Consider the following 16,494-nt stretch of genomic DNA (forward strand, 5'->3'; position numbering starts at 1 on the left):
GAGGAATCCATAACAGGGAGCAGATGATTTTTTTCTAACATTCCTTTTTAATCAAGACATCTTTTATATATGCTATTTATGTCTCTCTTTTTTTAATCCAGCTCTTTGGCCAATTTTGTGTAGGCACAGATTGTTTTGCTTTGCTGCTTGCCTGCCATGTACAAGCCCAGCAAAAACAGTTTTGTTCTTTTCCCTGATCATTTTTTGTTTTGTTTTGTTTTTTGCACATAGGGATGGCTGCTGGCTGTAAGCAAAAAACGAAAAGAAAAGCGGGGGTGGGAGACACCACTGGTGCTTCCTAAGTGCACACACATTGCAAGAATATGGAAAAGGGTACATAAACCAACGAAACCAAAATGCATCATCTTTACAAAACCACTGCAGTTATTAGCAAGCCTTCTATGTGAAATAAAGTAGAATGTAGGGACATGTTTGCAATATCTGCAAAATAAAGCACAACACAACACAACACAGCACAATAGCAACAAGAGAGCCAGTTTGATGTAGCCTGGTTAAGGCAGAAAGCTAGTTTTACATGAGCTTTATTCCTGCCTGAGGCACAAGGCTAGCCCTCTCAGCCCTAGGAAGAAGAAGCCTATACGAAATCTTGCCAAGAAAACTGCCTGAGATATGTTCAGGCCAGTGGTGGGTTTCTAAATATTTTAGAACCTCTTCTGTAGGTGTGGCCTGCTTTGTGGGAGTGGCTTGCCAGCCATGTGACTGTGACTGGGTGGGCGTGGCCAACTTGTAAAATGTGGTGAGACTCACTTAACAACGCTGTTGCTTAGCAAACAAAATGTTGGCTCAGGAACTCTGGCATTTGAGGCACGCAAGTCTTAAAACTGTCAAGTTACAAGACCCTTGCACCCCTCACTCTTTAGAAAAAAAAAACCCAGGGATGTTCAAACCTGACAGCTTTTAGACTTGTGGACTGCAACTCCCAGAATTCCTCCTCTCGCTCTTCATCTTGATGATGTGCGGACGGGCGGAAGGAAGAAGCTAGAACCGGTTCTAAACGGCACTGTAGATTTGTGGAACCTCTTCTACAGAAGAGGTTAGAACTGGCAGGAACCCACCCCTGGTTCAGGCAGTTGCCAGGAGTCAAGACTGTCCTGAGGCACACACGCATACATGCATGCATACATATATACATATATATTCATATGAATTTTAACTTTCCTGCAGCATTAAAAAGAAATCCAACAACTTGCAAGAAAAGCTGGCAATCATGCTGCTACAAGCAGCTTTCTTTGGTCCGGCTGTGCTTTTTGCTCCAAGTGGCCCATCAACCCATCATCCTAACCAGTATAGACCAATAGCAGCAGGGATGTGACAAGTGTTGCCATGGTAACACCTAGGTTAGTTTGGGATGGAAAAAGAGCTGCTCTCTTGCAAGCTGTAAAACTACAGCCCAACTAGAGTCTTCAAAGTAACCAGAAGATTTTACACAGACTTTTTTTTATTCACTCTGTGGGTTTTTCTTGCACCCTGAAATAAAACTTTCAAAAGATGTGTTTTGATTCATACTGAGATCACTTTAAAATTGTTTCCAATTCAAAATGTTTTATTACATCACCTTATCACAAAACCTTCTTATTGTGTGTGATAGATTTTATTCTAGAAACTTGGCACTGTATTACTTCCACTAATAAAAACATGTAAAAACATGAAACAAATCCAGTATTATAACTAAACACGACAGTTTTCCAGATCCTTAAACAATTCCTCTAAATGGCTTTATAAAAACAAGAGGCTTCCCTTCTCTTTTTGTCCGAGAATAATTTTGAACAAAACACAAAGCATTGGGAAAAAAAGATTAAAATCTACTTCAAGTTGTCTTTTCCATGTTCACCTGGTAAATCTGAAACAGGAAGGTATTCATGATATAAAATACCATTAGCTACATAACTCCCAGGGTAAAAGTAGAACTTTCATTTTCAAATTCCAAACATCAAAGAGAGACTAAATCAATGTATGTCTTCATAACTCCTAAAAGCAGAAACATCTCAAACAAATTAATATTGTCTTCCTGAGATATACATTCTTAACATCAGAATCCTACAGAAAATACTTCTGGGAACAGTTGACTATGTCCTCTAGGGACCTAACTTCTACAAAGCAATATCTGAACTAGTGATAAATAACTGTGCCTGACTGAACTCATCTTGTCTTATTTCTCTGCTTCCTTAAGAACTATCAGAAATGTTGTGATATTTCTGGAACTTTGCCAAGAAGACTCAAAGGGAGGAAGTACCTCTAAATCTTCCATGCTACATTTTTTTTCTAAAGCAAACTTACACAATAATGCCAGGGATCCGGAATAGAGGCAGGGTGACAACAATAGACTCTTGCTAGATGTTATCTGTGAGGTCTAAATGCACTTTCCACTGTAATTATGAGATCTAGATTAAGTGAACCAGGAGGCCATAGAAGCTATAATTCAAAAATATCAGAGTTCAAGACTGAAATTAATTGAGTGCAGATCACAGTAGCTAGGAAAGGGACAAGTCTATTATGAAATACACTTGGATTTTATGAGAGTTGAAGTTGACGGGCACCCTGGAGAATGATTCAATCATCATCATTGTAGCATTAAATATCAAATTAAAATGATCTTTTGACATAAAAATAATATGGCTTTTTATTGGATAAAAAATTGTTAAAGAATCATGTTTAGAAGCTCTTGAAATACTGTTACCTATTAACAATATAGACATGTAAAGAATTATATTGACAGAATTCTCTGATAGATATTAAAAGAAAACCCATAAACCTCCCTGGCAAACTCTCATAATTCTCAGTGCTAAAACAAACCAAGTGTCACAAAGATTCTTTATATTAGTAAACAAAGAGGAATTGAACAGTAACAGCAGCAAACTGTTTCTTCCATGTCTACAACAAGAAATAACTTTCTACATAATATTGCCAATATTGCAAATCACAGTGAACAACAACGATCAAAGCTATTGCTAAAGCAATTTTCCATGGACATCTGTTTCCATAAATTATTAACAGTAGATCTGCTGACAAAAAAGAAGTCCTATATATTTTTACTGCTTACATTGAAATCATTCATATAACTCTAAGTTTAAATAGCTATCTATTCATAAAGAAGCCAAATTGTATTTGCAATGGCATTAAAATATCATAATTCTTTAAGAAGAATGTATACTTCACCAAATATGCTACTAAAAACAAATAAGATTAGAACAAGAATCTGAGCTAAGTAAAATTATAGAAGAAATTACTAAGTAAAATTATAGAAGAATAATTTCTATAATTTTGTCTTCACCGATTAACAAAAAGTGACGCTCAGATTTCCTCTCTTCTGCATGATCTCTTAACATCCCTCTGCCCCTAAAGCAAAGGCAGGAAGTGAACATACAGCTCCTTGAACTGATTGTATTAATCTCCCTCCATTAATCAAATATCCCCCCCCCCCCCTTAGATCTTTACTGCTGGGAGTCATTTGCTACTGAAAATGATGGCCCACAAAACATGTATTAACCACTGCCTAGGAAGATCTGGGAAAGTTCAAGGAAGACAAACATTACTGGCTGCCTGCAAGAAAAGAATACTATTTTCTATCCTCCCTTCATTCTGCAACAGTGAAGAGAAAGATACATACAGAAATAAGTTATTACTTACGGAATGCAGTATAAAGTTCCTGCAGAGTTAGGTAACCATCATGGTTGTAATCATCAAAACGAAGAAGATCTTCCGGAGTACAATTCAAGAAGTCATCCTCCAGATCTTCCTTTTTTTTCAACTATCAATAAAAAAAATAGCAATAGAATTATTCACATTTGACTATCACTTTAATTCTATGACTGGCAGGGGGAAAGGAAGGAAGGAAAACTCTAAGTGGAAAATGCATGGAAAATTAAACATCAGAATTCAAAATAGGCCATTAAGAGATGAGGCAAGAAGTTATATAAGCTTGCTGGTCATGTGATTCTTTAGTATCTCATGATTTACTGAGCAGAAGAGAAAGATGGAAAATAGAGGGATAGTTACTTTGGGTCCTTTCTTGGTTTTTCTTCTTGCTTATCTGCTGATCTTAGGTCACTTCTTTATGTCTTTCCTACTAGCTGCAAACATCCAGTCCAGACATTCTTGAACACTTTCGCCAGTGATAAGTTAGCTGTAGATAGCTTTCCCTATTCCCCATAATGTATTTTTGCAATTGATGGCAAATAATCAAGTTTGGGAACTGAAACCCAGAATCAGAACTTATGCAGAGCTACACAGTTAATACAGCAAAGTCTGATTGCATACTCGATGACCATGCCCTTCTGTACATGGGGCATAACATCACATGCATGTATGAAAGAGGCAGTATTTGTGATTATGTGATTTTGCCAATAACATTTTGATGAAAGATTTGTATCTTGTGGATTCCTTTGTAACAGCCCAGCAGTCATTTTACAGAGAAGAAACCCACAGCAGACTTTTTGAGGGCTCAATTATCAGAGTGGATTTCCTTTACCCTGCACACAGTCAACGTACTTGATATTGTTGCTTTAATGATACCTGCCAATATCCCTGACCATTAGCTTTAGATCTATACAGTTATAGAATATTCATCCATGTTCATGCTTTGCCCTTTTCTCACAGCTATGAGTCAATTTTCCTCCCTCTGTCCTTCCCGCTCTCTCTCCTTCTCTCATCAATAATTCATGATTCAAATTTGATTGTCTCATATTCGTTAGCCTGGTGTTTCCTAGATAATTTGGAACACAAACCAGGAATCCCAAGGGCCCAAATCTGAAGAATGGCAAGTTGGAAAAGACTACTGTAGAATGATGAGAAAGAAAAGACCTGGAATTAGCCCTCAAAATATAAGGAGGTTGAATTCTCAACAGCAGAAATCAAAACTCCAGCTCTTAATTCATTAGTGTCACTTTCCTTTCCTCAGTTCCAATTAATGGCTTATATAGGAAAAAAAGTGTAAAATTTTGTAGCTTAGTAGTCAAGACACTGATTTTCTCACTCTCCAATGCAAGAGAATCTGAATGAAAGAACAGCTTAGCAATGTATAAACGTATCTCCAAACACACCCACTAGCACATACTAACTATAATGATGGGAATTTTGCCAATAAAATAATGAAGATCAATTCTTCTATTAGTATAGTTATGACATATAGAAGTTGGTCATAATGTAAGAATAAATTTACACTTTGCTTTATAATTCAATCACACAGTACAAGGTTATTTTATGGTATTCTAAGCCAGACAAATATTATCACATATATGTTCAACCAATTAGTGTTCAGTCAAGAGTTAAAGGCATATTGGCTGTTAGTTTGCCCTCCTTTGATCTATCGCAACGATTCAGCCAAAGAGCTGATTTTGCTAAACAACCCATTAAAAACATCTCAATATATGCCATGCTACTATAATAATTAAGATGGGCAGCTTGTCTTTCAAGGCTAGTTAGATAGCATTGAAAAGAGTGTTTTCAGACCATAAAGCAGCTGATATCTAGCTATTTATCTATCTATTAGAGCCAATTATCATTTTACATGTCTTATGGAGTATCCATATTTTTTTTATTATCTGAGCTTTTGTTTTATTCTGTTATTGCAGTACTCATTGTGACCAATAACATTCATCATGATCCTAGAATGCAGGATTAACTTTGATGAGTATATTTTCATGAGATAGTCTGTAAGTGTTGGCTTGCAGATTTAAAATGTTTATATGACTTCTAAGGGGTCACAAGACCAGCCTGAAAGCCCAAGAAAAGAAATCCCTTGTTTTCAAAGATCTCAGCCTTATTGTAAACATGCTGGCCTTTTTTACTGTACAGACATCCTGCCCAGCATAACGTGGATTTTTTTTCCCAACCCTTCAATAGCAACTTAGTTCTGGAACAAAATGATCAGACTGGAGGAAGCAGCAGGATTTCTAGAGCAGCTGGAAAGATTCCAACCCATTGTCCAACTACCTTCCACTAACGGTGAATTTTGGAAAAAATATTCTAAAACTCCCCTATCTCAGTTTTAATCATTTTAAGTAATAATTTTTTATCAGAAGCTAACACAAATAGACCAGTAAATGAAAAGAAAAAAGAAAAATGAGAGAAATAAAGAGAAAGCAAAAAAAGTGCAAGAATAGAAAAGGAAGCAAAAAAAAAAAAAACCTAATTGCTTCTGATATTCCGTAGAGCACTTAAAAGTACTCAGTGTTAACCATTTTGAACTCTTATCTTTCCATACCAAATTTGGCCCCAATCTATTCTGTTTTCTCTTTGGCCCCAATCTATTCTGTTTTCTCTTTTTCTCTTTTTCCTGCTGATGCACAGATGGATAGACAGACAAACCAAATTCTAATTCTCTTTACAGAGTATCTTTTCAACATTTTGTAAAGAACAAAACAATAACATATTAGAGAAAACTTAACTAAAGATAAAAGCACTAATTGCCACAAACCAGGGTTTAATACTGAAAGTATTACATTTTACATGATTCTAAACTATATTAAAATGTTGTTAAAATAACATTAACTTGGCATTATGAGGGGTGATGGAACCTATTGCCTCACATGACAGGCAAAGTCGTTAATGTAAATGCCAGACAATCCTTTCCAGGAGAGCATTCCATAATTAGGTCAGATCTGAGGAGAACTTTGTCAAAGTCAACCTCTGGCTGTTAGAGAGGGTCTTCGGAACTTCTGGTGATCATCTTGGGCCTCACATAACAAAATAGCAGGGCTGTTGAAAATGGCTCAGAAGAAAGCTTTAAAGAAAATCCAGGCTTGGTTTGCTTGTGTGTATGTTTGTTTGCTTGTGGGATTTATCCCCACCTTAATAACCTTGGCATTTCTCTAATATTCATTCTAGTAACCTGCCTTTCTTCAGGCTTCCATATGAACCTGAAAAAAAAAAAGATGCCATTGCTTTAAGGAAACCTGCGACTCTTAAGGCAGTGGCATATTTTATATGGGCTCATATATACAGTATACAAGGCTCTTGTAATGAGTAGGGGAGAGACACAAGCAAGAGATACTTGCTTGGGCTCTAAAATTCCTTTTCCAGAATTTGTACAGTCCTGGTAAATGTGCTAATACACATTAAATAACCAAGTGACATATTATTAATTAGTTATGATTATAAGACAAATTTACTGATCTCCTTTTTTAATAGTACACATTTGTTTCCAATAGATCTGCTAGAATATTTATAAACAGAACAAATATTACCACGATGCTCTTAAAACTCCCTTATTCTAATGGTAATGAACACTGTAGTGCAACCTCTAGAATTTTTATTGTTCAGAGAGAACAAATATGATCACATTTCCTCAAGTATGTAGATATAATCATGACTTGGCTGTGGCAGCCTGAGATTGGGATGATCTGCAAGTCTTTGCTTTACTTTCCACTGTGACTGTACTCTTGAATGCCTGCCTCGGGCTTTATTCTTTTTCATACATAATAATGCTATAAATAATACTAGTAATGAAATTTTGATATAAAATGATATAAGCTGCTGCTGCTGCTGCTACTTCTACCAGTAGTAGCAATAGCAATTAGCACTTAGTACTTAGACTTAGATACCACTTCACAATGCTTTACAGAGTTATCTAAGCGGTTTGTAAGTCAGCATATTGGCCCCTAACAATCTGGGTAATCATTTTACCAACCTCCCACGGATGGAAGGCTGAGTCAACCTTGAGCTTGATGAAATTCAAACTGCCAAATTGCAGTCAGCTGGCAGTCAGCAGAAGTGGCCTGCAGTACTGCATTCTAACTAGAGCACTACCACTGCTCATACTACTACTACTACTACTACTACTACTACTACTACTACTACTACTACTGATACTTTTGTGACCTAGAATGAGTCATTAATAAAAATGTGTTGCCATGGGTGGAATCCAGCTTCTGTTAATGCTGGTTCACTCAGGGATGAGCTTTGGGCACATGTGCGCATGCGCAGAAGCAAAAAACAAGATAGAACCAGTTTGGGGCATGTACGCGGCCGACTTACTACCTACTCGGCCAAACCGGGCTGAACCGGTAGGAACCTACCTCTCTGTGTTGCTTTAGACGCTGTTATAGCCAATTTACTGTTTGATATTCTTCTGCTTTTTTCTGCCAAAACTGTGCACATACTTTAAGGCCTTCATTATGATAGGCCCTCCTTTCATTTCTTTTGAACTGAAGGAAACCAGTTCATCTCCCCCAGCTGGGATATAGATTTGTTTTTCAAAGCATGAGTACATTATTTATTTCTATTTATTTGTATTGCATATGTCAACATTGTTTCAACTTGTCAGCATATTCCTGAACTTTATGGTCACATAAACACAATATGGATGTTTGGCAACTGACTCACATTTGCAACATCCTGCAGTAGCACAATTGCGAACTTTTTGCCGAGTTCTGGCAAAAAATAGTAAAACCCACCCATTGGGGGAAGCTGGATTTGCCTGAAGACCAGGTGATTCATTTAACAACTGCAGTGATTTGCTTAATGTCACTGTAAAAATTGTAATAAAATCTGGTCTGATTTGACTCATGATCACAACAACTTACATTGAAAGTTCCAGTCCCGGTTATGGTTGTAAATTGAGAACTACCTGTAACTATGACTATCAAATTTTTAAAAAGCAACAACAACTACAAAATCAAGAAAAAGCTTTCAGGAATTATGAGAGAGTTTTATTGCTAAGTTTTGAATAGCATTTAACAAAAGGCTGTTATCAAAATAGTTTTGTTGTGGTTACATTCAGTTTACACCTTGGATGGAAAAGGCAATCCACTTCCTAATTCAGTTTTAATCAAGCGGCAACTAACCTGAACAAATTCAGAGCTGCTGAGGTGCCCATCACCATTTATATCCAAGTAATTAAACATATCTTCGACTAAGAAGCGCTTTTGGGTTCTGTCTTCTCCTGGCTGGTTTTGCTGCCTCAAGCGATGTGACTGAAGATCCAGGAGGATTCCCTTTAGTTGACTGTAGTCTGCCATTGTACAAGCATCACCTAAAAGACAAGACATCATTACCTGTCTATGTGCTTCTGTGTGACAAATTTCAAGGCTATGATCCCAAGAAATAAAACAAGCGGATATCAGTTTTAAGATTGTCCATGAGAAATCCATTCCTTTAAAGATGGAATTTTTTTTGTCCCCCTTCTAAACTCTTCTTCCAAGGAAGTTCATCAACGTTTTACTTTCTTTGGTTATAGAATTATATTCAGCAGACAGATTTAAAAGAGAAACATCTGCTAATTGCATTATATTTGCTGTAGATATTTCTTAAATGTCAGTGCACAGGTTGCATGACTGAAGGAGAAAAACAAAATTATATAATTCAGAAACATTGTCCTTATTCCCCCCACCCCTAAATAAATTCAGTTTTAATGCACTTCTGCATTACCATGCACAATCCAACTTTTTTCCTCCTCTGTATTGCCAAAAAATAAATAAATAAATAGAGTGGCTTTGAACTCATGTTCCTGACTTACCGAATGGCTTTTTTTTTTTTTTTACAACATCAGTAAAATGAGCTCTAAGTCTTCAGGCAGGAAGCAGTGATTATCAAAAGTAAATACTGAGTTATCAAGTTCTATGTTCACCTTTCAAAATGCAATTTGTATGCTGGGCTTCAGATTTCCAAATGAAGAATCCTTAATTTTCAGGCATGTGCTATTATGGAATAATAATTTATTTTAAAATACAAGAATGCTTTCAATACATTGCAACTTTTATGGTGCCTGCGCTTTTTTCTTTATTATTGAAAAGACTTTATTGGCTGCATATCTTGTAAAATCCATTCCTGAACGACTCACAGCAATAATAGCTGCCTAGAGTCACCTTATAGGGAAGATGGGTGGCATTAAAATTTAATAAATAATAAATAAAAATAAAATAAGACCGAAGACAAGAAACCTAGAAAACCAGGTTTTCTGTAGCTTACAATATCCAAATTATCAAACCAAACTATTGTTGGACTCCAGTCTCATCCTATCCCAGCAGCTGGCGAAACAACCAGCTTGTCATGATTGTCTGAAGGCTAACAGGATGAGATTTTGTAGGAAGGGTTTTGTTGTAATTTGGGTGAACCCATCATCCATTTAAATCTCCGCTGACTTGTTTCGTAAGGCATATCATACTTTCCATATTTCTGATGGGTTAAGATAAATCATTTGACTATTCAGTATAGTACAAGTTCCATTGGTTTTTTTTTTGGATGATGAACATTGCAATTGCTCCAAAAGTAACTTCTTCCTATAAAAGCTGTTAACACAATGCATCAATCCCACTATCCCACTTTACTATATTTAGATATTTCCTGACTGAATTCAGGATTAGAATACAAGAACACAGCATTAAAATTATATGACCAGTCACCTCAAGTATTATTCATTAGGAATAGCACTTAGACTTATATACCCCTTCATAATGTTTTACAGCCCTCTCTAAGTGGTTTAGAGAGTCAGCATATCCCCCCCCCCCCAACAATCTGTATCCTCATTTTATGGACCTCAGAAGGATGGAAAGTTTAAGTTAACCTTGAGCCGGTCAGGATTGAACTCCTGGCAGTGACCAGAATCAGCCTGCAATACTGCATTTTAACCACTGCACCACCATGGCTCTTTATTACCTAGAAAATTCATATTAGACTATTTCTGATCTTTTGCTATCAATGGAGATAGGATAAATGGCCACTGGAGCAGGTATAAACAAAAAGGAGCGAAACAGAGCAAATATCACAGAAGGGGTCTGAATGAAGTTAAAAATGGAAGTCTCTGAAAACTCTCCAGAAAGTCCAGGTGCCTCTTGAAATGGCACCTTTGGGACAACCATGACCTGGATGATTAAGAATCTCCATAGACATTTAGATCCCCTATGAAATATTCCTACATAAGAATTTTCAGCAATGGAAATATAATAAAAGTTATATTTCCAAAGTAGAAATATGAAAATATAAGGCTCATCTGAAAACCTCTCTAGTGAGTATCTGTTGTAAGAGTTTGGAGAGTAACTTATTCTGTTTTAAGATACTTGGTCTTGAGAATGTAATTCCATTGCATTCTTTGCAGTAATAGATGTAAGATCTATCACTGATAACTGTGAGCTTCAGTATGAGAACATGGCCTTATTACCATATATAAAGATCAGTAAGTATAATTTCTCAGAGATTTAGGGAAAAGGGGAAAAAGATGAGAAGAACACGTAATCTGCATGTGTAAGAGATAAGCCATATATTTCACTACAAGAGGAAAAGGAGCTTCTGAACTGAACAAAAAAATCAGCATAAGATGCTTTGTAAGCATCAGTGAGTGCTATTCCCATTTCTTTTCTTATAGCTAAAGCTTATAGCTGTAGGTTCTCCATTATGGGAGATATATAAGTTACAGAATTCTCCTCCAGGTTCAACCCAGTAAAATTCCATTCATGAGTACATAAGAATACCAAGTGAGCTAAAACACTTCCTTTATAAACTCTACTCCAACAATAAGTAGAGCTATAAGCTATAATTGGCTTCTTAATCAGCTAAAGCTTTAGGCGATTAATCAAAGGACACCACTTCTAATCAGTAAGTTCCAATTTTCATCAGCATGAACATGAATTAACAGCACACTTATGCCATTTTAGCTCTAGTTTGTCACTGTGATAGGGAATAAAAAAGAAGAAAATATTAAAAGGCGCCTTTTCTACTTTAACCATCATTTAAAATATGCATTGATTTATCAGGCTGTAAATTGCTATACCCTTCAATATACAGTACCTCAAAATTTATTGAGATGGTTGCAATTTGCAACTATAATTTAAGGCATTTAAATCTAATTGCTTAACAATTTGATTAATTGGTTGCAAGTCACATGACTAATGACAGCCATATTACCATTTAGACTATCTTCCTAACCATACTTACTAAGGAGTAAACACTGTACTCACTGAATTCTGTGCTGAATACAGCAAGGCTCATTTCTAATTAAATATGCAGTGGATTGTACCTCAATCCAAATGAGAGTGCTGGGTAATGAGAAATGACATAAACCTGGAAGTGCTGTGAGAATTATCAATGTGTGGTCTTTTAGACAAAGTGGTTAAATTAGCTTTGGGATTTGAGGGCAGTCAAACTTCAAATTGTTTGTGTGGCCTTGGCAAAAATAAATAAATATGATTTTAGCATAGTGGCTAATGAAAGAGGGAAATTGCCCCTTCATTGTTCAACTAGATAGCAATAAGCAAAAGAGACATTAGGCATGGTAGAACACACACACACACACACACACACACACACACACACACAGAGACACACACACCTGCTTTAAACTAAATTTGTCTAGAACAGCTTCCCCAACTGGGTACTACCCAGGTGACTGGGATTGAATTCTCAGTGAGTTGCATTCCATTCATCTGGATAGTACCCAGGTGGGGAGGATGTTCTAGACAAATTTAGTGTGAGTGAGTGTGTGTATGTGTGTGTGTGTGTGTGTCTATCTATCTATCTCTCTGTCTCTTGTGTATATGTGAACTAGTGTGTCCATTACTGGGAATGTCCAGGAGAGATGATCTAGTATCTCAATTGTTTTCAGTCCTGCTACAAGAAGAATTTGAGAGTGATGTCCCCAAAAGTTATAGATTTGAAAAAAAAATAGTTATGTGTTATTTAAACAGAGCTGGAAATATATTTATCCAACCTGCCCTTTTATGCCAATGGTCTTGTAAATGTAAGAAGGCAATTAAAAATCAAACAAAAAACAGCAACAAGAATAGCACCGATAGAAAAGAAGTCAAAATCAGTAGAAACATTTTTCATGTTACTCCAAGACACTGTGGTAAATATAACAGAGAATATTGTTTTCTCCTGGTGTCTAACAGACAACCAACACAGAAGAAAGCACACACATGATATTTCTATCATGTTGTATCACTAACTCATAGAGTTATGTGTTCTTAGCCTAGAAACCACAGCCTCATTCTTCCCAAAATCTTCAGTGAATTTAGGCAATTTTAGACCTCATGGTACTTTCTATGACTGCCGGACAACTACTATATTGGAACAAAGTGGTGAACAAAATTCTAACTTCTTATTGCCACTTAGTAATTGTTTGAATTTTTGCAGCTCAAACGTGGTAACCCAAGATTTCCACACATTAGATGTTAATATGCATTGCTACTTCTAACTCTGGTTACCTCTGTTGCATTTATGACATTGCCGATGATGGGTGAGGCCAGTATTTCTGCTCAAAATCTTTTCAATTGACTAGCAATGGTGGTAGAATATGGAATATCAACCAATATTTTAAAAGCAGAGAGAAATCAACCATTGGCTGAGGGGTGGGCTGCTGGGGGTTCGGAGGGGTTCGGGAAAACCTCTACCTAACATTCTGTGCAGTTTGGAGAACCCCCAAATCCCACTCCTGGCTGGTCTTGCTCTGCCCATCCCTCCCAGGAGTCCCCATATGGCCCGTTTTGGATGCAGCTAAGTGCAGAGGGCACAAGGAGGCTCAGGGAGGGCGAAAAATGGGCCTACCAGAAGTTCAGGAAGGCCAGAGGCCTCTGGAGCTTGGGGAGGTCATTTTCACCCTCCTGGAAGCCTTCAGAGCCCTGGGAGGGCAAAAACACCCCCCTGCCGTGGTGTAGGAGGACAACTAGGCCACACCCACCTTGGCCACGCCCATCCAGCAACTGGGCAGAGAACTCCTTGCTAAAAAATTTGAAGCCATCCCTGCATGGGTTCATCTTCCTCCTGCATATACATCAAATACAAACCAAATACAGTGGTCCACTTTTGCTGCATGCCAAAGAATGCAAAATTGCAAGGTCAGGGCAATCGGTACACTATAACTGGTGGGTTGAATTTGGCTTGGTTGTTTTTAATAAATGATGCAAGCCTATGATCCAGGGATGTCAATGGTTTTCATTCATTTACTGTGGCAGTAACAGATCACAGAGCACTGATTTACCTGAAAGTCACAAACTGAGAAAATAAGGCAGTTGGAGATTAATAGCAGTGAACCCTATGAATATTTCAGTAAGAACATTAGATATATCAGTATCTAATTCATGAGAAGCATCATGAATTAGTAGATTACTATATGACAAATATACTTACAAGACATATTTTTGGAATAGAACAAGTCAACTATTCTGGCCCCACATCGCTTCAGCATCCATCACAAATCTAATTTGGAGTTCTTTCATTTTTCACCTTATTATTTTTTTTACTTGAGAGAGGGATTCCAGATAAACATTATAATATTTTAACCTTGCTGACTGCAATGATATATCTCTCCTTTACTGAGCACTTAAAATATATAAAGAGTTTGATGGTTGACATCCCACATTAAATGTTTTTCTATATATATTATGAAATATAAAATACATTGGGAAATCAACCCACAAGCTCGAAGAATGAGACTTCACCCCCATCCTACACTTGAACCACAGATATCAACCACTATTGCAAAACCTATGTTGATCTGCCCAAGATTGCATGGTCTCTTTTGGAGCTAGAACATACTGATGGCTCATGTTTAATCTGTAGACTACTAGAAGACCCATATCCTTCTCAGATATACTATTCCTGAGCCAGGCATAATCCATCTTGTATATATATTTCTGGTTATTCATATATAAATATATAACTCAACATTTCTTGATGTTAAACTGCATCTTGTTGGGAAAAGCCCAGTGTTCAAGCTGATAAGAGCCTTTTGAATTCTCAAACTTCTATGCTGTTAATAACAGCCCTTCAGGTTTTGTGTCATATGCAAATTTGCTCAGCATCCCTTCTGTCCCCTTATTTAATTCATGTATAAAGATGCTGAAGACTGCTGAATCCTCCAAAAACTTTGAGGTACCCCCTCCCTTGCAAACTCCTCTCCATGGAGGGACAAATTTATTAAGGGTCACATGTTGGATATGGTTATTCAACCAACTCCCAATCTGATAGGGGGACCATTCATCCCATATCTTTCTATTTTATAAAGAAAGAAGCTATGGTGAATTTTACAGAAACCTTAGGAATTCTCATTATTCTTGGTCTCCTAATTTAGTCACTTTGTCAAAAAAGAAGCAATAAGACTCATCTATCATGTCATATTTTTAACGTATTCATCCATGGTTTTCAGAACAAGTTCACATGAGAATAAAAACATTTTTTTCCTAAAATGACTTCTAAATCATTCGCAAAGTGTGCATAGCCCTAGTATCAATTTTATTCAATTTCATCAAAAACATTATCCTAATTTCTAAAGTTAAAATAATGTATCTTTCCATTATTCAATCAGATGGATTCCTTTGATTTTTTTAAACTTTCTCTTTCCTCACATGAATCTTCCTAATAACCAATTTGAAGAGCTTGTACAGAGTTTAGCAAAGTACCATTGCCATATCATTTGCCTTGACTCTTTGCCATTACCATTACCAGAGGCACTTGCAATCCTCTTAATCTGTTGGAGCCCATAAATCTTATTTGCTAAAGATTCTGGCTTCCAGGCCTTATTTAGTAGTAACATGTTTAAATACATACGCATTTTCCTAGCACACTCGTTGTGATGGCTAAAATAAAGAAAACAATAGAACACCATCTGCATGTACTCTCATTTGTTCCCATTGTGGAGCTGCTTTGTTAGCTACCCTCAAGCTTTTTTTCCTTTTTTTTCCTGTAGAACAGAAAACCATTATTAACAATTTATTTCATTTCAAAAAAAATCTTCATTGGTAGACCTTATTAATAGATAGCTCACAGCTGGCTTACCTTGTTAACAGCTCCTGGAGACTCCAGATTATTTCATAATTGGAGCCCTCCCAGAAGTTACACATTACCTCATTTTGTATCTTTAGGGTATATCTTTGAGGTTTGCCACCTGCAGTCCAAAACACGGACAGAATTGCAACTTTTTTCTCCTTTCCTACCTAGATAGAGAGCTTTGTGTCTTTTTGCAGACAGCCTTTGTCATAATTCGAATGTTTTTACAGATAAATAGGGAAGGAGGCAACCTTCAACCCTGGTATTCCCTGTAGTAATATTTGAACCCAAAAGTCATTTGGGGAGGTTTAGGCAAAACTTAGGAGTGTGAAAGTGGAGGCTACCAAATAGGGGTATTCTTTGAGTCATTATACTCAAGAGTAATTTCAGGAATGCATAAAGTTCTGGATCCAATCCATATTTTAGTGAAGAATCAGATAATGCTACACATATCAATATATACCCACATATAATAGCTGTGTTGGAAATATGGCTTCTTGTACCCCAGTAGCTGGAAGCCAACTTCGTTATTTAATTATTCAATATTTCAGCCTCTGATATCTGTAGAGGGCAATGGCTCTTCCAAAGACAAGAAGTGCATATCAGACTAAACACAAGCATCAGACAAATTGTTTTATTACTCAGAAATTATACATAGGAAATTAGATTGGTGGAGTCCTGTATTACCTTTCCTTTTTTACCCATAAAGATAGCACTGCAAGATTCTCTTGGGAATGTGGTTTGGCAATAATAGTCTGTTTATAAAAAGGCAAAAAG

General features: G+C 36.7%; 1 protein-coding gene across 2 annotated transcripts in view; it reads right to left on the minus strand.

The window, feature by feature from the left end:
- FSTL4 (follistatin like 4) overlaps window positions 1–16,494 on the minus strand; it is a 520,328-nt gene that overhangs the window by 219,706 nt on the left and 284,128 nt on the right. For both annotated transcript variants that reach the window (XM_081936569.1, XM_081936570.1), the window contains exons 5-6: window positions 8,805–8,992; window positions 3,649–3,769 (exon numbers count right to left, since the gene is read on the minus strand). In XM_081936569.1, coding sequence (XP_081792695.1) covers window positions 3,649–3,769; window positions 8,805–8,992 — 309 coding nt within the window. The remainder of the gene's footprint in view (window positions 1–3,648; window positions 3,770–8,804; window positions 8,993–16,494) is intronic.

This window comes from Natrix helvetica (genome assembly GCF_964273705.1).
Source record: "Natrix helvetica genome assembly, chromosome: 1".
Classification (NCBI taxonomy): Eukaryota; Metazoa; Chordata; class Lepidosauria; order Squamata; family Natricidae; genus Natrix; species Natrix helvetica.